This window comes from Microtus oregoni, unplaced genomic scaffold (genome assembly GCF_018167655.1).
Source record: "Microtus oregoni isolate MIOR12 unplaced genomic scaffold, Mior012 000057F_ref0000458, whole genome shotgun sequence".
Taxonomy (NCBI): Eukaryota; Metazoa; Chordata; class Mammalia; order Rodentia; family Cricetidae; genus Microtus; species Microtus oregoni.
In genome coordinates this window covers 768812-793806 of record NW_024543833.1, presented here as the reverse complement: position 1 = coordinate 793806, position 24995 = coordinate 768812, and the positions used below count along the sequence as shown (strand labels likewise).

General features: G+C 38.7%; 1 protein-coding gene across 3 annotated transcripts in view; it reads left to right on the top strand.

The window, feature by feature from the left end:
- Nucleotides 1–21207, top strand: part of Smad2 (SMAD family member 2) — a 62295-nt gene extending 41088 nt beyond the window's left edge. For 2 of the 3 annotated variants that reach the window (XM_041639172.1, XM_041639173.1), the window contains exons 3-11: nucleotides 2314–2403; nucleotides 3367–3560; nucleotides 4268–4402; nucleotides 7393–7467; nucleotides 14260–14313; nucleotides 15192–15404; nucleotides 17955–18092; nucleotides 18459–18603; nucleotides 20643–21207. In XM_041639172.1, the coding sequence (XP_041495106.1) occupies nucleotides 2314–2403; nucleotides 3367–3560; nucleotides 4268–4402; nucleotides 7393–7467; nucleotides 14260–14313; nucleotides 15192–15404; nucleotides 17955–18092; nucleotides 18459–18603; nucleotides 20643–20766 (1168 nt within the window). In that variant the 3' untranslated portion in view covers nucleotides 20767–21207. The remainder of the gene's footprint in view (nucleotides 1–2313; nucleotides 2404–3366; nucleotides 3561–4267; nucleotides 4403–7392; nucleotides 7468–14259; nucleotides 14314–15191; nucleotides 15405–17954; nucleotides 18093–18458; nucleotides 18604–20642) is intronic. The other variant, XM_041639174.1, reaches the window with a different exon arrangement.
- The last annotated feature ends 3788 nt before the right edge of the window (nucleotides 21208–24995 follow it).

Here is a 24995-nt window from a genome sequence, read left to right as displayed (position 1 = left end):
CCCCATGGGGGCATGACCGGGGTCGGGCTGAAGTAGACTAAGGTCTGTGTCATGCGTCTGTCCATTCATGTTCTTACCCGTTGCTCTTTATTTGCTTTATTTCACTCCCAATAGAACACAGTTTAAGTGCTTTGTGCCCTAGATTATGGTGGTCCTCTTGTTCTCAGGGGAACTTGAGTGAAATGTTCTTCTAATGCGATGACAGAACAGCCTCAGTTATGCCGTTATTTTCCTTTAATCAGCTGTATACTATTCATTTCAGTTCAAAATCACAAGAGGAAGATCTATATTATTATTTCATTTCTTTTTTTTATTTTTTTAATTAATTAATTAATTAATTAATTAAGGATTTCTGCCTCCTCCCCGCCACCGCCTCCCATTTCCCTTCCCCTCCCCCGATCAAGTCCCCCTCCCTCATCAGCTCGAAGAGCAATCAGGGTTCCCTGACCTGTGGGAAGTCCAAGGGCCGCCCACCTCCATCCAGGTCTAGTAAGGTGAGCATCCAAACTGCCTAGGCTCCCACAAAGCCAGTACGTGCAGTAGGATCAGAAACCCATTGCCATTGTTCTTGAGTTCTCAGTAGTCCTCATTGTCCGCTATGTTCAGCGAGTCCGGTTTTATCCCAGGCTTTTTCAGACCCAGGCCAGCTGGCCTTGGTGAGTTCCCGATAGAACATCCCCATTGTCTCAGTGTGTGGGTGCACCCCTCGCAGTCCTGAGTTCCTTGCTCGTGCTCGCTCTCCTTCTGCTCCTGATTTGGACCTTGAGATTTCTTGACTTTTTTCCCATTCGTAGTATGGTGATGTTTGTACTGTTAAAAAGTGAGGCTGTCTAAAACATACCAGGGCAATACAGGAAAATTTCTAAGTATTTCCCCTTTTCCTTTTTGTCCCTCTGTCCCTCTCTTTCTCCCCTTTCCCAGCAACTGTTCAGTTCTAGTTACTTTGCACTCTAAATCAGGGGTGTCCTGCAACCAGATAGCTGTTTTAAGGGGCCCTGGGTCAGTCTAGATCAGTGGTTCTCAACCTGTGGGTCATGACCCCTTGGGGGGGTCAAAAGACCCTTTCATAAGGGTCACCTCAGACCATCAGAAAACACAGATATTTACATTATGATTCATAACAGTAGCAAAATTCCAGTTAGAATGTAGCAACAAGATAATTTTATGGTTGGGGAGGTCACTGCAAGGAGGAATTGTATTGAGGAGGTCGAGAGCCACTCCTCAGGGGAGCCTGTGCTTTCCCACTGCCCTTCGTGGATCCAGTTCTCTAACTAATGGTGAGAAAATGTAAAATTTAACCAGTCATTTATTCTTCAAGGTTATTAGAAATGTTCCCTTTTTCTTAAATTTTGTTGATTTTGGTAGTATGTGTGAAGTGGAATTGAATTTCAAAAAATATATTTGACTAATTTAAAGAGTATAGCTCCATAGCTGAAAGATAAGGCCACCAAAACTCCATTCTGAAAGTTCCATTTCAGTTCTTCCCTTTGCCCACAGGCCAGTAGTTACTTTGAGATGAAGCAGTAATAGTGATTTTGACTTGCCTATACTCTGGAAAGATGCGAAAAGAAACTTTAAGATGTGTTGTATGGATTGACTTTAGTGATCTTCGGTGCCCTTTATAGACGACGGCAAGAGAACAGTTACAGCTTTCAGTGAGACTGTAGTGCAGACGGATAACTGGGGCATTTTAGTCCTGGGTGTGTCTGCTTGGTTTATTTTACGTATTTGTTTTTGAGACAGGATCTCATAGGTCAGGCTGGCCTTGAATTTAGTGGGTAGCCTAGACAAGCATTGAATTCCTCTTCCTCTCACCTTTATCCTCTAAGTGCTGGGAATGCAGGTGTGTGCTACCACACTCAATGATAAGTATTTATTTTCAGTGGGACTGTTTCTATATTAAAAGCACCAGTTGACAGCTATTTTTAATTGAAGTGGGTTTGTTATTGTTGCTGTTTTTTTAAAACTGAGTAATGAACTGAAGCCTTGTTAGTGGGGTTGATGACATAGGATGAAGTCTTTGAGTAGAGGAAGTTAGAAAGGATGTTATAGGTATGATTGCATTAGGTTAGTGAGCATTGGTGTTCTCATATAAAAACATAATCATAACTTATCTGGAGTCACATGTTCCATTTATTGGCTTCCTTCATATAGAAAATATAGTGGCCAGCAGTGACCCATGGTGGGTGAAGCCATGTATATCTTCTGGGTGAAGGAAGTGTTCTGTACATTCTCCATGCTTTGCATCATGGTACTTTGAATAACCATGCTTCCATGTTCACATCAACTTTTTGTTTTTCAATTTATGCACAGCACTTGCTCTGAAATTTGGGGACTGAGTACACCAAATACGGTAGATCAGTGGGATACAACAGGCCTTTACAGCTTCTCTGAACAAACCAGGTGAATATTCTGCCCTCTCTGAACCCTAGAGACCTGGTGGGAGGGTGTGCTTTGGAAGACCTTGACGGGGTTGCATAGCGTAACTTTTGCCTAGGATGTTAACTTATTGTAAAGAAGGCATAGCATGTAAATTATCTGCTTGCCAGTATTAAAAATATATTAAATGTTTCAACTGATGTTTTGGTCAATGCAATTTTAGTTTTGAATCTTTCAATGATTGTGTCCCATAAAGAATAAGTCCTTTTTATAGTTCTATACTCAACTGTAGTCCAAGATTAGACAGATTTGTTATTGGCCTAATTTTTAAGTAGATTCTAGTTTTTTCTAAATTTCTTGTTAATCTCATTGTTATACTAGTATCTGATGAACGCTTACATCACAATTAACAGTAGGCTAACTTGTTTTTCTGTCATCTTTTTTTTAATCATTCTCTTGTAAGCCCATTGGTATTTGTCCATTTCATCTCACGTTCATCACCATTCGCATTTCTGTGTGAGCTTCATAAATAAGCCTCAGATATTAAAAGTCACACTTGAATAACAACGTTAGTCCCAATAAGTTACTGTCACATCATTGTTGGTATTTACCACCATTTTCATACTACTTCCTTTTTTGACAACCAGTTGCTTCAGAATTAATGCCTTTGAGGATTTAGCTTATTAAAAATAGACATGAAATTTTCAAGTATAACCAAATAACACTTTGTAGACCACCTGCCGACGAAGTTAGCCTTCCGTTGGCATGTGAGTTGTTATACGACACTGATAGGAGACAGGTGCTAGTGCCGCTGCTTGCTTGATCAGATCCAAGCCTGAGTGCACTGTTCTTCCTGAATATCACTAAAGCTAACTCAGTGGCTGTGGTTTCCTTCATTGTGCTCTTAGTGTATTAATTCATCCCTTTTGATGACATCTCGTCTCTCCTTCTAAAAATGCCTTCCTCTTTCCCCTTGCTTCCGAATAGGTCTCTTGATGGCCGTCTTCAGGTTTCGCATCGGAAAGGGCTGCCACATGTTATATATTGCCGGTTATGGCGCTGGCCGGACCTTCACAGCCATCATGAGCTCAAGGCAATTGAAAACTGTGAATATGCTTTTAATCTGAAAAAAGATGAAGTGTGCGTAAATCCTTACCACTACCAGAGAGTTGAGACACCAGGTAGGCAAACCAGGTGGTTTTTGGTTTTGTTTTCCTGGTTTTAAATTAAAAGACTGACTAAAGGCTAATATTCCTTGTGCCTCCGGGAAATTTTAATGTAAAGCTTGGTGGAAGTTTTAAATGCTTTCTTATTTTTTAAACTTCATGGAAAAAGGGGCGTGTCCACTTCCTGGGAACGTACTCTATTGGGCAGGCAGGTGTGTATCGAGGAAATGTCACAGACTTGCTGTCTGCTGAAAGTGGTCCATGTGTCTCTCTGGTACCTACCTTCAACATTCCACTCTGACTGCTTTCAGAGTGATAGCATTTTTAGAGAAGTAATAGAGTGAAGTTTATTTAGGACTTTGGATTTAGCGAGCTAAAAAAAAATCCTAGAGTCTTAGAAAAATTTTTACATCTGATTTTAGTGATGATTTTTCACTCACCATTTCTAGTGGAATTTTATAAATTCCTATGGTAATGCAATATTGACAGGGCCAGATTGTTCCCCAAAGTAAAAAATAGGCCTTAGTTTGGGAACTTAAATGGTGAGTTCCATAAGTCAGCTCCATGATGAGATTTGTCAGGTTCTAGGTGTCATAATACCAGACAGGTGAGCCAAGACTTTGAAAAGTGAAGCTGCTGCCTTCTGTCTGTGAAAACCTTGAGTAAAGACCCCTCCCCTTTAGCACACTTGCCACTAACTCTGATTTCTTTAACTCCTGCAGTTTTGCCTCCAGTATTAGTGCCTCGGCACACAGAGATCCTGACAGAACTGCCGCCTCTGGATGATTATACCCACTCCATTCCAGAAAACACTAATTTCCCAGCAGGAATTGAGCCACAGAGTAATTACATCCCAGGTATTTTTGCCTTGAAAATCTCTTAAAACTTAGGTAAATAGCAATCTTGTAACAAATGCCAAGTGTTAGTAATGTGGTTTAATTTTCAAAATGTTCTTGGCTCTGGATGGAGAAGTCTGATTTGTGGGGATGGTTTTGTGCAGGGTCTGCGCCCAACACATTAAACGGTTTATCTTGATAAAAGGTTTACTTTAATTTCCTTTTCTTTCCAGTGACTTTAAACAAAATACTCTGAGGAGTAAGAAAAAGATCCTAGTAAGTTTGTCATATCTGCTGAAGTAGAGAGGAGTTCAGAGCGTGATCATACTATGTCCCTGGAACAGACATAACCACGCATCTCTAAGCAGTCATTTCCTATGGGGAATTTGCTGATGCTTATTGCGAATAAACACTTAGTAGTGCAGTATTTTAGTTTTATAGATAGCAACACATTGAGGAAAATAAAGGGCTTGATTATATTTCTTCTGGGCCTAAGGTAATTCTGAAAAAATGAGTGAATTCAGCAACGTGGTTCTCAAATTCTTTGGTAAAAACTGTGGAGTATGTGGGGTGAAAGGAGGGGAACAACTGGATTCACCTTTGCTTGAATGCGGTACATTGATGAGGTTGCCAGGCCTGTGTGGCAGACACTGTACCTGCTGAGCTATTTTGCTGAAGCTCAGATTCTGCTCTTATCTCTTGTTTTATGTGACCCAGTAATATTTCACGATTCAGTATCAACTCTATAGTTTTTATTGTTTACTAGAAAAAAGACAGATACTTATTCTTTGTTTGCAGAAACTGATCAGGAACTATTTGTGTTCTGAAGTTTTTATGTCTTTTAATCCCTACCTACCTGCCTCTTCCATTCCCTCATCTTTTTCTGATTTTTTTTATCCCATTTCAGCTTTTATTTTATGCAATAAGAAATATGCAGGGAATCAAATACTTTTATTTGGCATTATAAAAATGGTATTTGTCCATTGAAGATAATTTTTAAATTATTAGGGAAAAATGAGTTTTATTGGTTTTAATAGCTCATTTAAGTATTGATTTATTTCAAAAGAGTACAGTTTAAGGGCTTCTCTGTCCTATGCCAACCTGCTTTTAGCCCCCAGGTGCTAGTGTATAGAAACTTTTTGTGGCATTAGTAAAGAAGAGGAGTGAGGTGAGGGAAGAGAAGAATCATAAACTGAAACATTTCCTTTTTGGGAGAATTGAGTATTTTTTATATACTGGCTAGAAGTGGAGTGGGATTGTGTGTGTGACACAAAGTGAAGCGTTTAAGTCTTTCACGTGGCAACTGTTGTTACTTCATAAGGCAGACAAATTAAAATGTGTGCGTATCGCAGTCTTCTGAGACACACACCAGCGAATTACTTGCAATATTATTCAGAATGCTTTCTTGTTTAATGTTAAGAAGTTTAGGCTTTTTTCCCTCCTTTATTCTTTTAACTATTTAAATGTTAGTGTTTGATAAAGTAGCAAATTAGAAGGGAAATGCATCAGTTTTTCTGGACACTCAGGCTTTCCTGCTCCCATTGACAGCAAAACCAAAGAATTTACTTTTATTTCTTTTTATAATTTTTATTTTCAATATAATATTTGAACAAATAATTAGATTTGAATAAATATAAATAAAATACAATTTTATTTTTATTAATTTAAAGTATATGTAATATGTATGTCTATTTGCATGTCAGTGCAGATACCCGCAGAATTCAGAAGAGGGTGTTGGCTTCCTAGAGTTGAGTCACCTGACCTGGTGCTGGAACTGAGTTCAGGTTCTTTGCAAGAATAATACCTGCTCTCAAATTCTGAGCCATTGCTCCAGTCCCTCAAAAGAACTTTTATCATTATTTTAATGCTGATAACTTATCAGTTTATAAATAAATAATAATGGAGGGTGGTAATAGAATGAGATAAAGTGTCTTAAAGTTGAGTTTTTTGCGTCTTAGACCTTTGAAACACCAATGTTGAGACTGTCGGATCTCAACTTTTTAAATTTTCTTACATTTAATATTTAAAATAGTGTGTATTTTTTTAATTTGGATCTATGATACTTTTTTTTTTTTTTTTTTGCCATACTGGACTTCTAAATGAGAATAGGGGAGGCAGTTTGTTTTAAAGACAAGTTGACTCTTACTGTGTAGACCAGATTTGCCTCGAACTTACAGGGATCCTCCTGCCTTTGCCTCCTTGAATAATGTCAGAATCTTTTTTCTGGTGTGTGTCTGCATTATTTTGAGTTATTGTTAAAAATTGAAAATGATACACTGTTGAAATTTTTTGGACTTCTGCCATTAAAATCAGAAATGATAAAATTGTATGCATGTTTTTATTATCTTTGAAGTTTACTAAGTTTTATAGGTGCCTCCTGAATGTAAACATTTTATTCCAAAAATGTGTTGGAAATGATGTTAGAATCCTAATATTTTCAGCAAGTACTTTACGTTGTTTCTGCTTAGGCATTTAGAACTGTCAGGCAGTTAGAAATCTAAGCAGGGGTGGTGGATTCAGGGTAGGTCAATCCTGAGTCAGGCTACTGTAACCTGCTCAGTACAGTTTAGTGTATTTTGAAATCCCAGCTGTGTGTACATCAGTCTTCTCCCAAGTGATTGTCCGTGCCTGTACATGGTGTCCACTAGTTTAAAAGAGCGAGAATACTAATGTCTTTGAATCCTACTGAGAGGTATCTTTGTAGTTAAGCTCTTGACTGTTTCAGAATACATACGCATGAGCCAGATGTTAACTAATGTGTAAGAAAATATGCCAGAAAAACTGGGTTTTGTTACAGATCTGCTTTAGGGATTCATCTACAAGATACAGATTATATAATGATGTATATGTATACACATAGAGAGTAGTATCTAAGTTTGCTTTGGATGATGTTTCGTGTGTGTGTACACACACATATATACATCCTTTTTTTTTTTGGTTTTCTCATTGCTTGCATATGGTAACTGGGAGAAAAAGCTGAAATCAAATCAACTATATTTGATTTGTTGTAGAAACGCCACCACCTGGATATATCAGTGAAGATGGAGAAACAAGTGATCAACAGTTGAACCAAAGTATGGACACAGGTAAATATGAGCTTTTCAGTAATTGGTCATTGAGTTGATTTTCTGTGATCTCAGAGCATATCACTAGATTCAGCTAACCACAAATCAAGAATTTTTGAAAATAAAACTTGATTCTGGGACCTAGTAAGTTGGCTGAGTGGCTAAAGGTGTTTGCTGTCATGACTGCTCAGGTTTGACCCTTAGAACCACAGAGTAGGAGCATGGAACGTGCATGCCCACGCAGTAGCTACCCATCCCAGGGTGAGAAAGCAAACTGTTGGTTCAGAGCAGTGTTTGCTGACACTTAGAGAGTTGGAATATGTAATCGAAAAGTGAACCTCACCTATCTTGACAGTATATCTGAGCTGCCAAATGGGTACTCGGTGTTGTCAAAAAAAAATGAATTGTACCACTTCACAGTTGGTAGGTGTTTCTCTTACCGGACAAAGTACTCAGTGTCCTCCCCCAAGTATTCTACACTGCTTTCAAAGTTTCAGTCACCCTGTGAATAAACACCTTTCATAATAGACCATGTCATCTTAGTCACCTGCCTTTAAGAATGATGTGAGAACAGAAGAGGGAGACCAGCTTTTCTGTGCTTCTTTAATTTAATAGCGAGTTCTGAATTAATAGTAATTTTTTACACAAAGTACTTTGTTCCTGATCTAAATTTGATTAATTTCTGATAATTAACTATTATGTCCAGTGTTGAGGAAGTTTTAGCATATAGTAGTGAATATTACATACTCCAAAACTTTAAGCTGTTTGTCAAGTAATAAACACTAAAGCCCAGGGAAACGAAGTAGGGTACCTTTGAAAATGCTTTGATGTTATTGTCTAGCTTGATTTATTATTCAGCTTGTCTTATTTTAAGGATTAGTTTTATCTCAGTCACAGTTTTGTTGCTGTGGAGAGACTCTGACCAACTTTTAGGCAACTCTTAGGAAAGAAAGCATTTAGTTGGGTGCATCCATAACTATTTTAGAATTTTAGTTCATAAGCATCATGGCAGGGAGCATGGCTGCACACTAGCAGGTGCTGAAAGCTTCATCCCCATCCATAGGTGGAGAGTGTCCAGTGACATATTTCCTCCAACAAGGCCACACCTCCTAATTCTTTTAATCCTTTTAAAATAATGCCACTCCCTGGTGACTAGGAGGCAAATATTTGAGCCAGTGGGGGGACCAAATCTTACTCAAACCACCACAGTAATCCAAACTGGCCTGAAATTTACTGTGTGATCCAGGCTGCCCTCTAACTCAGATCGACCTGCCATAACCTTTGAGTGGTTGAATTATAGGCATAAGCCGCCTTCTCTAGCCTATCTAAATTATTTTTAAATAATGTTGGGGGAAGGGGAGAGTTGCCTCTGTTGTAGCCAGTATTTATGTCTGACTGTAAGAGTGGTAGATAAAAAGATAGATGATAATCTAATGATAATTGAAAATAGCAATTTACATATGTTAATGTATATGATACTTGGATTTTCAAATATGTATCCTTTGCTCAGTATGCTTCAGTGACATTATCTTTCGTAGCCGTTACCATGGCATTGAAAGTGGATACCATATAAAATTGAACATCATACATCACAAGTGAATCAGTATTTCATACTTATAGATATCTGTATTAAGAACATGAATGTTCCTTATTAGTGAGGTTGTGGAAAAAGTGGAGCACTTATATATTGCTGATAATGTAAATTGTTGTAACTATTTTAGGAAAGTTGGTTTTTCTTCAAAAATTAAATATAAGATTACTACGTAGTCCCATCATTTCACTCCTAGATCTATACCCAAGAGAATTTAAACAGGTCCACGTAAAACTCGCAAGAATGTTTGTGTTGTAAACATTATATATTTCATTTCACAAATGGAAACAACCCAGATGTCTACCACATTTTGAATGGGTGAACAACATGAGGTATGTCCCTACAGTAGAAGTATGACCTGAAACCTGTGAGAGAGCATGGCCCTACTGGCACCTTTGAGAGTAATATTAAGCCATTCAATTTGTGGTACTTTGTTATATAAGTTAAAGTTGGTTAATACAAAGCTAATAAGGTTTTGAGAATGTATTACTAATAATAATAACTTGTATTTAATAGTTTGTGAACTTTGTAGGTACTTAATATATTATTTTTAATTTTTTTGCTTTAAGCTTTGAGACGGGATCACACAAGATGGCCTAAAACCCGTCAGATTAGACTAGTTCTAGATTCGCAGGCACCATCCTGCCTCAGCCTCCCTAGTTGCTGGGATTACAGGCATGTACCACCATACTAGGCCATGATGTATTTTTTTTTTTCTTGGTTTTTCAAGACAGGGTTTCTCTATGTAACAGCCCTATCTGTCCTGGAACTCATTTTGTAGACCAGGCTGGCCTTGAACTCACAGATTCGCCCGCTTTTGCCTTCCGGGCACTGGGATTAAAGCCTTACACCTCCACTTGGCTCATGTCACATATTTTAAACATACAAAAAAATTTGAGATGAAAGGATAAACTTAAGTAACTAGAAAATAGCCTACAATTTTTTTTCTTAGGATCCAGTTCTATACTTGGAGCCAACATGAAGGTAAAGGAGACAAGCAGCTACAGAGTTGGCCTCTGACCTCCCCACATGCACCTTGGCATACATTTCACACACAGTAATGTTTTGACGGAAAATAACAATATTTTTGTATTATTTATTATTATAGAATAAAGACATGCATAGTTCCCTATTAAGGAAGACTGTTAGCTGAATTTTTTTTTTTTTTTTTTTTTTGGATTTTTTGAGACAGGGTTTCTCCGTAGCTTTTGGTTCCTATCCTGGAACTAGCTCTTTTAGACCAGGCTGGCCTCGAACTCAGAGATCCGCCTGCCTCTGCCTCCCGAGTGCTGGGATTAAAGGCGTGCGCCACCACTGCCCGACTAGCTGAATATTTTATACATGTTCTTTATCTGATTGAAAAAGTTCTATTCATTAGTTTATTGATTGAAATTGATAGAAATCCCTAGGGTCTCATGCATGCTAGGCAAGCCTCTTACCACTCTTTGTACTCTCAGCTCAATCCCTATATTCTGTGAGATGGGGTCTCCAAAGTGGTTTTCCTAATGATAGTGTTAAGTGTGGGCAGGGTGTTTTTTTTTGTTTTGGGGTGTGTGTGTGTGTGTATACGTCACTATAGCTGTAGGTAGCTGGGTTTAGTTCTGGGTCCTCTATTTGCTTTCTTCAGTCAGTGTATTTTGCCCTTTTACAATTGTGGCTCTGAAGTACAACCACCGTACTCCACATGCAATACTGAGTTTGGTTCTTTGGTACTTACTCAAGTGAATTGAAAACATATCCTCCACAGAAATATGTGACCTTGGGCGCTTATAGCAGCTTGACCATTTAAAAATTTTTGAACAAAACAAAGATGTTGATAAATTGTGATACATCCATACAGTGTCAAGTCATTCAGCATGTGGAAGAAATGACAACACATGGTGAAACTTTAAATATATATACTAAATGAAAAATGGTGATCTGTACAGGACACATACATACTGTGTAATTCCAGCTGCTGGACTTCCTGAAAAGGCAGGCCTTTTTCTAACAGAAAGCTTAAGGTTATAGAGTAAGAAGAATTGAGTAGGTAAAGCCATAAGGCACTTAGGCTGATGTCTGTGATAGTAAAAATGGAGGGGCATATTATACATTTGTCAAAACCTACAGATAATAAATGCAAGAGTGGGCCTTGTAAACTGTGGGCTTTTGATAACAATGTATCTAAGTATGTTTAGCAATTATAGCATATCTACCATTGGGGTCTGGGAGCATGGATAGAGTGACAGGTAATATGAGACTTTTTGCACTTGATACTCAATTTTGATATGACCCTAGAAATACTCTAAAAAAGAAATTGAGGTGTTTTTTTTTTTTTTGTTTTGTAACGAAGTTTTAATATCACTTTTAAAGATACCCTAAATTGGGTCCCAGAACTGGGGAAAGTGTTTACAAATGCTTGAGATTTCTAGGAACTGTTTTAATTTAAAAACATAGATGTCAAAAGAGGGGGAAAAGATAGTAATTAATAGGAATAAAAGTGGGTGAAAGTACTTACAAATTAAAAAAATGATTAAAAAACCATCCTTTTAAGGATGTTAATTTGGCAGCTATCACCACACAGTGATAGTGAAAAAAAAATTCAACTTATGAGTTCTTGGTAGGACTAAACATTTTGATAGTGAACCTTTATACTTAAGAAAAGACACAGTGCTCCTTTTCTGAGAAACTCATCCTACCAACATGCATGAACTTGTAAGCAAAGAATATACACAATTTTTTTTGGATGTTTTAGCTGTAGATCGGCACTTCCTGTTTCATCACATTTACAATATGAGTGTTTCATTGATCAGTTACCACTTGTTTAAAAGAATGCTTTCTAAAAAGATTGTGGTATTTGCTTAATTTAAGTTTTAAAATTTATAATGAGCCTTTCTTTTGTCACACTTGACAAATTAACCAACAGCAAGCTTACTGGTTCTAATGAGTGTCTTAGATATGTAAATGTTAGAAGATAGGAATGATTGGGCCGCTCTTCCATCTCCAGTTGTTTATATCTACTTCAGGAAATACCGTGGATTTTGGTTCATTGTTCTAGAGCATATTTTGACCTTTCTCATTTGTACCTGTTGTGATTTGTCAAAATTTTTTAGAAAAATGAAAAGGACATGATGTGTAATAAACTTGTTTTCTAAAAATTAGTGTTTGCCAGATCTCGCTCTCTGGTCTGTATCTGTGGTGACTGCTTCTTCACCTGTGTCCCGTGTGCTGTTACCCTCCCTCCCCGGTCCCTTCTGTACCGTGGTGTACAATTGCACTGGGAGCGTGTGGAGCATGGTCTTTCATGATCTTTTTTTTTTTTTAAAGAGAGATTTATTTATTTATTATGTATACAGTGTTTTGTCTGTATGCTTACTGGCCGGAAGAGGGCACCAGATCTCATTACAGATGGCTGTGAGCCACCATGTGGTTGCTGGGAATTGAACTCAGGACCTCTGGAAGAGCAGTCAGTGCTCTTAACCTGAGCCATCTCTCCAGCCCTTCATGATCTTTTTGAGACTTTGCCTAAACATAGAGGGTGCTGCTCATGGGATTGGTGGTACTTGTGATTGTTGTAAGAGTATTTAACATTTACAACAAATGTAGTTTAAATTCTGCTTCTATTGATTACCTCCTCAATTTGTGTATTTATGCTTTGTATTTTCTGGATTAGATTTAGAATATTTACAAAAAACTGAAAAAATTGGGTATTTCTATAAGAAAATCAAATTTAGTACAGCCAATTTCAATAAAGAAGTTAACTTCAGAGAATAGAGAAATCTCTTAGATTTGTTAGCTTGAATTTTGCAGAATCTCCTGAACTCTTAAAGAGTGTTCTGTCAAAATACAGCTGAAATTGTTACCGAACATAGAAAATTAAATAAATCTAAATTGCTACAAGTCTGGTCACAGAGCCTTCTAGCTGTCTCATGTGTTAACTAATCCTTACTATCTTACTTGAGACTGATGCAGAAGTTCTGAATAAGAGATTTATTGTTTCAGCTCTAACCAAGCCAAGTGTCCTGCTTAGTGAGAAAACCCTAGACACAATACAGACAAGTGTGTCCCTTCTCAAAGCTGTTTATTAAAACATGACATGATCCTCAATACAGGCTTCATTGTCAACCTTAGAATCGAGTCACCAAACAAATGACCAAATGTTCTGCAGCCCTGATTGATACTCCGACCTTCCTATAGGTCGGTAAGTGATCAGTGCGAGAGGAGAGTGAGCAAAAGCAGATGTCACAGAACTGAACTAAAAAAGTAAACTAAGAGATATGTAAATGAAAATGTCCATTTAAGACAGGGCCACTTAGCCTGACATGGTGGCACACGTCTTGAAATCAGGAGGCAGAAGCAGGTGGATCTCTCTGAGTTGAAAGCCAGCCTGGTCTACAGTGTGAGTTCTAGGGGAGCCAGAGCTTCATTATTGAGACTCTGTCTCGAAATACAATCAAATAAAAAGACAGGGTCTCGTGTAGCCCACCTGTACTTATTTCCACCTGGCTCTGTGGCTGACGTTGGCCTTCAACTCCTGACCTGCTTCTGCCTCCTAGGAGGTGGAATTTCAGGCATGCACGACCATCCTGGATTAAGACTGCGCTTGTGCAGACCATGGTTTTGTCAGTTGTCGGTTATACCTTGGTGGTGTTCATGGGAATGTGTGCTGGTACAGTCTTTGTGGATGACAATTTAGCCAGCATCTATCAAAATTGCAAAGGCACCAACCTTTTGACCTGGCACTTTTGAGTTCCTTTCAGAAAAATTAGGGCTAATCAGAGGTGTGAGATCAGTTGCAGTCTTGATTCCTAAAGTCAGCAATCGACTCTCAATTACTGTGATGTAAGTTAAGTTAGGCCACCAGCTGATACAGGGAGCTAGAAGAGCAATACAGAAACAGAGGCACAAATGGTTTCTAATGAGACAACTCATGAGCATGTTTAGAACTGTTACTTTGTGCTTTGAGAAGGGGGGACACAAAGCAGAAGTAGAGTTACTGATGTATTTCATAAACTATTTCTGGAAAGATACACAAAGAGCTGTCAGTAGTGGGCTCCTCTGGGTGGTGAGAAGACCAGTCAGTTTATATGGACCTCATGTTGTAGCCCCTGGCTGGATTAAACAAAAATAAGTGGTGTGTTTTTTAATCCTTTTTATTGTTGGTGAAAAAGTCAGAACCATTTTATTGGTACTTGATTGTAAGTTCTGGAGAAATGTCAATATCCTTTTCTTCTCTGATGTAGGCTCCCCAGCTGAGTTGTCTCCTACCACTCTCTCTCCTGTCAATCACAGCTTGGGTAAGTTGCTGTTACTTCCTACTGTTTTCACTGGATTAAAGAAAGTCCTCTCTGGGAATTATTTTTGTATGTATCAAAAAATTATTCATATGGTTTATATCAGTGACATTAGGAAAGATGGATACAATGTGTTGGTGCTGCTTTCTATTGCAGGGTTTATAAGGCAGTCTGAGTCATTGAAACTGTTCTTTATGAAGTTGTATAGATTTTGATGGGTGTTTATTTCAGATGTATCTTACAAATTGTCTTGTTTTTTTCCTCTTGTGATCTTCCTTATGATACATCTCAGTCAAAATGACAAATTAGTTGCATGTGATATGCATTTTCTGTGATTGTCCACTGGTGCCAAAACTTGCACACTTATCCTTGACTCTGCTTCTTACATGTATGAAGGTAGTCCGTGTCAGGAAGTGTGCTTCTTATGTGTAGGAAGGTAGACAGTGTCAGGGAGTGTTTGTTTCTCCTACCATAATATCTCTTCTTGGTGTAGCTTTTGACTTTACTCAGCTTTATGTTTTGTCCTCTCTGGAATCACCTTCTCCGTGTGTTTTAGAGATGCGCCAACCACAGCAGGCTGATCCATAGTCTGGTTTTTGTTGTTTTTTATTTGTTTGTTTTCAACAAGAACTAGATGAAAACTAATAAATAATCCAACATAAATTAATTTTATGAGATGGGGAAATTTTTAAAAATTGTGTATCTGGTGTGATATATAGAAATAAATTTTATATGAAACACTGAAAATGTGGTCTAATCTGTTTAAACCAGTATAGATGCTCATACAGTGACTTCCTGAGCCTGTCTGTTGCCATGGAGTGTGTTCATGGCGTTCACTCTGTTTCGTATTGAGTTGTTCATACAGCATTTCTTCCCTTCAGATTTGCAGCCTGTTACCTACTCGGAGCCTGCCTTTTGGTGTTCGATAGCATATTATGAACTGAACCAGAGGGTTGGAGAGACCTTCCATGCCTCACAGCCCTCGCTTACTGTGGATGGCTTTACAGACCCATCGAACTCGGAGAGGTTCTGCTTGGGTTTGCTCTCCAATGTTAACCGAAATGCTACTGTAGAAATGACAAGAAGGCATATAGGTATGTCTTATTTTCTTTGTGTGGAAAGAAAAGTTCAGTTTACTCATAGTGTAGACAATATGTGGTATTAGGTCTAAAGTTTGTATGAAAAAGCCCAACTTTGTCTCCATCTGTGAACCGCTTTAATAGAGCCTTGATGATTCTTTTTTTTTTAATATTTATTTATTTATTATGTATACAATATTCTGTCTGCGTGTATTCCTACAGGCCAGAAGAGGGCACCAGACCTCATTACAGATGGTTGTGAGCCACCATGTGGTTGCTGGGAATTGAACTCAGGACCTTTGGAAGAGCAGGCAATGTTCTTAACCGCTGAGCCATCTCTCCAGCCCCCGATGATTCTTAATCTACAAACTTCTGTCTTTTTTTTGTTTGTATTTGACACTCTTTATAGTGAGAAGTCCTTTGATAAGTATATATTAAAAGTGATTAACTTGCTCAGTCTCTTTTAGTCAAGAAAAGGCAATGTTTAGTCTTGATCTTTTTCATTTTTTTCCCCTTCTCTCAATGATTTTATATCTAATTTAGAATGCAATCTGGAGCTTCAGAATAGAGTGGAGGATTTCTGACAGTCCCATGAAGCACCTTGGCCTGTGTGAGGTCAACACTGCTTTCCCAGTCATGCTGGGTGGGATGCTGCCTGCTGCTCCTTCACAGTAGAAAGTGGGGCATTCTGGAGAAGAGATGAAATGTAGACCCGAGAATCCAGACAGGAAAGAAACTTGTCAAACTGTGAAATATTCCCATTTGCTCCTAATTTAAGTATGAAAATGCTTATTTTTCATAGATCTTGTTTGCGTTAATAGATTTGTTGTAAGTTTTTAAAAGATCAACACATTTTTGTCTTTTGTCTTTTCGAGGGGACCACCACCCAGCTCTGAGATAAATCACACATGGAGGCTTATTCTTAGTTATGAATGTCCAGCCTAGCTTGACTTACTTCTTGCCAGCTTTTCTTAAATTATACCTTTTGCTTCTGGGCTTTTTATTTCTCTTACTTCTGTGTATCTTACATTCACTCACACTCCATAGCTGACTGGGTGGCTGGATGGCTGGCCCCTGGTGTCCTTTTCTCCTTGTTCTTTTGCTCCTTCCTTTTCTCAAATTTCTCGTATTTATCCTCTCTGCCTGTCAGTCCTGCCTCAACATTGGCCGTTCAGCTCTTTAGTGGACCATCAGGTGTTTTAGACAGGCAAGGAATCACAGCTTCACAGAGTTAAACAAATGCAGCATAAACAAAAGCCAACACATCTTTACATCGTTAAACAAATGTTCCACAGCATAAACAAAAGTAATACAACTTAAAATAATATTCCCCAACACATTTTATTTTAGTTTTCATCTAATGTGGTAAGTTTCCATGATTATAACCCACATATACCCAGATTTTCTGGGAACCTTAGTGTTTTGTTTTTAACTGGAGGGGGAAGAGTTTAGAGCTGCAGATTCTGAGCATCGTCTGGTCAGTTCTTTACCTTCTTCAGAGTTCTTCTGCCTGTTTGGGATTAACCATTTCCTCCTGCAAAAAATGATGTTGATTACCAAAAGTTAATGTATTGTGAAATGATAATGGCTAGGGAATGTGTTGGCTTTATGTGAGCTTCTCAAATTTGATTACATTAGGTCATCTTGTGTCCAGGGAACAGTTCCCCTGATTTTATCTACACTGTTTTATTTTCTGTTTTTTTTATTAGACCTTTATATTTTAAAGAAAATTAGTGGTTTCCTCTGCCCTTGCTCGTGTCTCCCAGCAAAATTTTAGTTCACTATAATTTTAGATTATCTTTTACATTTTTTTAGACTTTGGATTGTTAGTTTATCATGTGATCAGGGAATAGTCTGAAAAGTCTGCCTTTGTACTTATTTGCTGTTCTTCCCACCCACCCCTGTGTTGGGGGTTTAATCAAGGATTATGTTAGTGTTACACAGGCACACTGTCTCGGTGTATCCTCCAGCTTGAACCCTATCTGTTATTGATAACTAACTGCGTGGTTGGTGTTTCACAGTTCCAGAGTCCTCAGACAGTAGGAGGGCAACAACTGCATTTAGCCTCTGCATACGGTTTGCTGGTTGTTTCACTGCTGCATGCCAGGCTGATCTGCTGCACTTCAGTTTTGTCTGAAGTATGTGATTGCATTCCAAAGTAGATATTTGCATAGCAGTGTAGATGAGACAGTTTTGAGCCTTTTCTTAACCTAGTGGTGTCTTTAAGGAAAATTTGCCCAGACGATAGTTAAGGTTTTCAAAATTAGCTCAATTTTTAAACAAATTTTAAAGCAGCAAGTGATTTTGTATGAAACTGTCTCACTGTTGTGTCCTTTTTCTATATTAAATTTTGTTTTGTGAGTGTTACTTTGAAAAAAAAACAAAATTATTGTTAAAATTTCTTGGGGAAAATGCTGTGGTATATTTCAGAATTACAGCTCAGGAGGAAAGCATGACTGAGAAAAGGTCAAGGAAATATACCTTAGAATTTCTTCTAGATGCTTCTCTCAGGAACAACAGAGAGAGTTAAGTGTTCTGAAACTAACCATGTGTGTTTTGTTTTAGGAAGGGGAGTACGCTTGTATTACATAGGTGGGGAAGTTTTTGCCGAGTGCCTAAGTGATAGTGCAATCTTTGTGCAGAGCCCCAACTGTAACCAGAGATACGGCTGGCACCCTGCAACAGTGTGTAAAATTCCTCCAGGTATGGATTCACCTAGGTAAATAAACTGTCATATCAACAGTCAAAATAGCATAAGTCATATCAGCTTGCTTCACTAACTTTCAATTGCTAATGATTTTAGGAATTAGGAACTAAATTGCATGCTTGTTCTAAACATAAATTCCCTTTAAAACTGTTTTCTAGCTGGGCGGTGGTGGCGCACGCCTTTAATCCCAGGAGGCAGAGGCAGGCAGATCTCTATGAGTTCGAGGCCAGCCTGGTCTACAAGAGCTAGTTCCAGGACAGGCACCAAAGCTACAGAGAAACCCTGTCTCAAAAAAACCAAAAAAAAAAAAACTGTTTTCTAAAATGATACTGTTTTTATATCTTATTATTTCTCAATTCTAGGCTGTAACCTGAAGATCTTCAACAACCAGGAATTTGCAGCTCTTCTGGCTCAGTCTGTCAATCAGGGTTTTGAAGCCGTTTATCAGCTAACTCGAATGTGCACCATAAGAATGAGTTTTGTGAAGGGGTGGGGAGCAGAGTACCGGTATGGATCCCATGCTCAATTTCTAGTCTTCACTCTGGTTATTTGTAGTCCCTGTTGCATCTTCTGTAGCTCATTATATCTGCTTTGTACAGATCTTTATGTAGAATAATAAAAGAAAGTGGGTTAAGGACATAGCTCAGTTAGTGGAATGCTTTTGTATCATGCATGAGGTGTTCAAGGCCATGATAAGCTACATGAAGTCCGTCCTTAGTTAAGAAAGTTGGAGGCCAGAAGATAAGAAACTGAAAAATTATGCACTTGTATTATAGGAGACTTGACTAAATTGTAAATATGCATTTTAACATAATGTAGAATGTTAAATACCATAAAGGGTGGATTCGAAAGGTTAGGTCATTTTATAAAATCATAGACGTCTTTACTTTGTATTCAAAGAAAGCTCTCTGGAGTGTCATGTGATCTAGGTTCTAGAAGATGCATATGGATTTCAAGAGATAGGAAAGGACAATGTGGGAAACTAAATTCCGACAGCAGAGTAGCAGTGTGATTAGAAGTAGAGCTGGACAGTTAGAGATCAGCAGAGTAAGTGACCCCCCCCCTGGTCTCAGTGCATTACCCCAGTCAGCCCATGTTAGTGTGCTGTATCTCCAGCCTACTGCACATGCAAGCACAGCAGAAATTCAGGCATGGAAACTCAGATGCCTGTACTTGGAAGCTGGCTAGAGCATACTGAAAACCTGTGAGCAGGGCAGCGATTCTGTGTGCTACAGAGCTCTACATACATTCTTGGATGTTTAGTCCCCCCCCCCACACACATTTAGATAATGTCTATATGTGTGTATCTTGTGTATATATGGATCTCTGCTTGTGTGAATATAGGTGCCTGTGAAGTTCAGGTGTAAACTGGGAGTTACAGGTGTTTGAGTTGCCAGATGTGGGTACTACAAACTCAGTTCAGTCCTCTGAAAGAGCAATACACACTCTTCAACTGTCTAGCCATCTCTAGCCCCTATTTTTCCAGTTCAAAATGCTATTGGGCATGAACTGTTTGCAGATGGAGAGCTGATAATAGCCTTTTCTCATGTTTAAAGGATGTCATGTTGAAAACTCAAAAGTAAATGTATTAACTGACACTGTAGCAAATAAGATAGAGCTAAAGCCAGTGCCGAAGACTATAGTAACAAGGGTTCTGTGATCCAGGGAATAGGCAATGGCCCGTTTGTTTAAAGCACCAGAAGATTTTAATTTTGCTTTTTAAAAGAGAAGCCCAAGGGATGTTGCTGACAAAGATGTTGCTCATTTTGATTCTAGAGAAAAGTCAGCTCCAAGTCTTAACATTGTATGGTAAGGATTTAGTTTGGGTTAGCAGGCTTTAAATTTGATTTTTTTTTTTTTGACTTAAACTTCATTTGATACATTTAAAAGTAGGGTGACCTTGTGTGTCAGTTTCCTTAGGGCACTCTTTCCTGGTTTATGTCTCTCCTCCTGCCTCATTAATAGTACTACCTAAATTCTCTCTCATAGGTATCCCGTGACTATACTAATGTAACTTGAGAAGAAAAGGATGTTTTTGTAAATCTTTTCAAAAGATGAAATTCTGGGGAGATGGCTCAGTTCGTAAAAGCGCTTGCTATGCAAGCATAAGAACTTGAGACTGATCTCTAAGACTCCTAGGAACCAGACATGTCTGCATGGAATGGTGTTGGGATTTGGGGACAGATAGATCCTAGGAACTTGCTGGCCAGCCATTCTAGCTAGTATAGGGAGCTTCAGGTTCAATGGATGACTTTGACTCAAGGGAACAAGGTAAAGAATAATTGAGGAAGACACTCAACCCAAACTGTTTCCCCCATACAGCTCCTCTGGCCTCTGCATTTACTTGTACACACACATGCGCATACATGTACCCCACATAAATAGATACAATTTTTGAAAAAAAAAACCCATTACATCATTTTAGTAATAAAAATTATTTTCAAACTAATAATACTATATACCAAATTGATAATTATTCTAAAAGGTAGCTTTTATTATGTACAGCCTTTTAATTTCCTAATTGTTTTTTGTGTTCTTTGAAACAGGAGGCAGACAGTAACAAGTACTCCTTGCTGGATTGAACTCCATCTGAATGGCCCTCTGCAGTGGTTGGACAAAGTATTAACTCAGATGGGATCCCCTTCAGTGCGATGCTCAAGCATGTCATAAAGCCCATCACTAGTCGAGTCCATCAAGAGACTTCGTGTAACAACCTCTCTGTCATAGTATTTGTGTATGATCCCGTGGACTTGTTTGCTATCCAAAAATTCCAGAGTGAAAACAGCACTTGAGGTCTCATCAGTTAAAGCACCTTGTGGAATCTGTTTCCTATATTTGAATATTAGATGGGAAAATTAGTGTCTAGAAATGCCCTCCCCAAAAGGGGAAGAAAAGACTTAAAGACTTAGTGATGTCTTGTTGGGCATAAGACAGTGTCCCAAAGGTTATTAATAACAGTAGTAGTTATGTGTACAGGTAATGTATCAAGACCCAGTATTGCAGTACTATGCTGTTTGTATACATTTTTAGTTTGCATAACTGAGGTGTGTGTGCTGCTTCTTGGTCTAGGCAAGCCTTTATAAAGTTACAGTACCTAATCTGTTATTCCCACTCTCCGTTATTTTTGTGTCTTTTTTAATATATAATATATATATATATATTAAGATTTTCAAATTATCGTTTAGAAGCAGATTTTCCTTGTAGAAACTAATTTTTCTGCCTTTTACCAAAAATAAACAAACTTGGGGGAAGAAAAGTGGATTAGCTTGGAAATCTTTAACCTTTATGTGTCCGATGGATCTTAGCAATCATTCTTTCTGTGTGTATTTATTTCCTGCTTAATTTCATTAGAAGGAAACCTTACTGGAAACTTCTGGGCTCTTCATCCCATTTCTGTTTTGATACAAAACAATACAGCATGATGTCATTGTGGTAAATAGTTGCACTGATGGCTGCTAGGGTAGTTAATCCTGGGTCCAGTGATTTGTGGGGAGTAAGCCTCTTGTCTTAGAACCAGACTCCCCAGATGATAATGGACTTGTATAACCTGTTGGTCTGTTGATTAACTTTCATCTCAGAACATGCACAGGTCACAGTATAATTATTTTCAGGGCTACTCTAGAATCATCTCAGTATGTGTTTCCTTCTTCCAAAGCCAGTCTAATAATAAAGGATCTTTCTGTAAAGGCAGCTGACCTTCTGCCTCATTTCGCTTAACTACCAGATTGTATTACAAAACAGACCTTTGGTAAATGTACTTGTTTCTGCAAATACATAAGCATGACACTGAGGTGTGGTCAGCAGGTGGGGCCATCTGTTTTCAAAGTGTGCTGTATGTGATTCATAAATGGGATGTTATATTACCTAGCTTCAAAATTTTAAAGGTTGGGAACTAAGCCGTTATCAAGATTTTTAGCCTGCTTTTACCTGCAGTCTGAGTCCTTGACTAATCCTGGGTGTGTGGATCATGGACCTTTCTGCTCTGCTATAAGGGGATTCCAGCTGTTCTGGTAGTCCTCCGCTTTGCAGCACACAACAGTCATGTTCAGTCTTGATTCCTGTCTCATTGCAACTCCATACAAATGGAGAATACTTCCTGATCTCCTTTTTGTAAATTTTCGTATTTTTGCAGACAAATACCTTTGGTACTTACTCTTTGAAACCATACTCACATGTATGTACAGATAATCATTTTCAATACTTTTCAACATTTGTTGTTTTCTATTTGATATTTCCCATTTTCTTATATTTGTGTGCGTATGTATGTGTTCATGTAAATTTGGTATAGTAATTTTTTATTCAAATATTTATTGTTCACCTGTTAATGTGCCATGAATTTTCTTAACCTTTGGGTGAAGGTGAACAAGATAGCTCTAGTTCCTGCCTTTGCTGAGATAGCAGTTGACTTAGCCCATGCTCAAGTGTCTGTAGGAGGTAAACAGGGTACTGTTTAGAGTATGACAGATAGGATGCTTCTGGTAGGACAACAGGAAGGCATCTGGGAAAGTGATGCTTGAGCTAACACATAAGCTAAAAGGGGTGAGCCATGTGAAGAGCTGAGTGAGGTCAGCACTGCGGCCACAGCATCAGCTCCAAAGGCCCAGCTCACGGGGGCTATTGGGCATCATAATTACATACATACCTGCATACACCCAACTGTAAAAATTAGAGTAGCTCTTCAGCTTGTAATTTTTTGAAGGTGGCACTGCTTTGTGATAGGCTGCTTGTCATCTCACTGTATTCCAATCCTCAGATCTTCGTTCCTAACAACGCTCTCTCATGTAAAGATTCACCAGAATGGAGAGCTGCTGTTGCTTCTGGACTCGCTGCACACTGATGGTCACTGCTTCTGCCGCCCGTCTTGGGAGAGAGGAAATGTCCTGGGCATCATTGCTTCTGAGCTGCTGGAGAAAATCGTTGTATACTGCCCCTCATTGGAAGTTTTCACAGAAGGAAAAGCTTGTGCTGTCGGGACAGTTCGAGGCCTCAGGCAGCTTTGGAAGTGGTGGAAGGTTATCAGACAGGCTAAAGTGATGCTGGCAGTGGGACACATCTCCATGGTTTGGGTTCCAGATGATACCCAGGGCCTCCTCTTGGTTGATTTGTCCTGATTTAAGTTATCTGCATTATTGATCAATGGGAATTTGAAAACCTTTTTTAGGCCAGTCTTTGGAATACCACTGAATTGGGCTCTGATTTAAAGACGCTTTCCTGCTAGAGTCTGAGCCATACCGGTTAACACTGACTGCATCGTGGTATATTACATTTAGTCAGTCAGCATAGTTTTCTGATGCCTGTTGTTTTCCCAGCCACTGTGATTCTGCGAGTGTCCTGGCCCTTGAATTGGGCTTAGTCCTGTGGGAATTACTGATGCTTTCAGGGCCTGTCACTTTGCCAAAAGGGATCTGCATGTGTTTTTTTTTTTCTTTTTTTGGTTTTTTGAGAGAGGGTTTCTCTATGGCTTTGGAGGCATGTGTTTTTTTAAGAACTAAATCCTTTAATTCTATATTTGCAAATTGTTTAATATCTAGGACTTTTTTAACCTTAAACAATATGCAATTTAATGTAGTAGTATAGTTCATTTGTTTTTTAAGCTGTCAGATTTCCCCCTGGTTTCTTTAACTTGACATTGGTTGTGCCTTGGTTGTCAGTTTATCCTGACCAAGACTCCAGTCACGTTAGTAGGCTTTGCCAGTCGAAATCAAAGAAAGCAAATGCCCTTTTGGTTTCTCTACCTCGTTCAAGAGCTGCCCGAGTGTATCTCTAAAACATTTTTTTCAAAGATTGTTAAGTACTTGGTACAGTTAGGAGTCCTTTTTTGCTGGAGGGTAGCTAGGCTGGTAGTGGGGTATAAAGTACCATGAGACAATCTAAGCTGGCTCTTCCCGTTTGCCCTGTTTGTTCCCTCTGTGCAACTTTCACGGGGCAAGCCAAGGACCCTTCTCTTACTGTGGCATAAGGCCTTGGTGACCTGATACATCCCACTCCTTATTTGTCTCCTTGCTTGTGTGCCACACTTTGCTCCCCAAGGCTTCCATGCCTTGTGCCCTCCTGTCAGCTGTAGTTTTCTGTGTTCATCAGTGTTTCTCCCTTAGGACTGTGCACTTCTTCGCAGTCAGGCTAGGATTCCTCGGGCTGCTGTTTAATTGTACAAGTGGCTCTGGAATTTAATATAATTTAGATGGTAACAGCATCTCCATTCCTTTTTGGGGACATTCTGAATTGTCAGTTTTAGTACAGATGATGGTATGTGGTCTTCAGAGAGACAGATACCTGCTGTTAGTTCCTTTTCTCTTCAAGTTTCCTTGACTGTTAGGTTTGTTCAGATTACCTTTTATCTGAAGGAGATAGAGGAACGGATTATTTCTTGGTGTAATTTGTGTATTTCAAAACTAGGAGTCATAAAATACTGAGTTAATCTCATGAATGCTTTTGTGATAAGACCTAGTTTCATGTTTGTGTGACTTCCTGGGTGGGCAGTATAGCTAGCTTATATATATGAGCTGCCTCAACGTTTTAGTTGTATTTAGAAAGTATACACACATATACTCTAAGAAAAAGTAACAGCAGGGTCATCTTAACAGTGATGAGTGATTATGTTGTTTAAATCTCAGATCTCAGTAAAGACAGTCCTCATTTGCTTATAGACCTTATCCTATGTGACACGATTAGTATATTTAAAATGAAATCTACCACAGTCCTGGTATGCTGATGTTTAGGCCCTGTGGTAAAAATCATGGGAAATTCATTACCCCCAGTAAAAGTTTCCTATTCCTCTTCCCTAATCCGTCCACCCAGTGCTGAGGGGTAACTTGAATAGCACGGCAGATTATATTTATTTGTTGTCCACCCCAATGAGATGCTGCTTCAGAGACTGAGCAGTACCACCACAAAGTCAA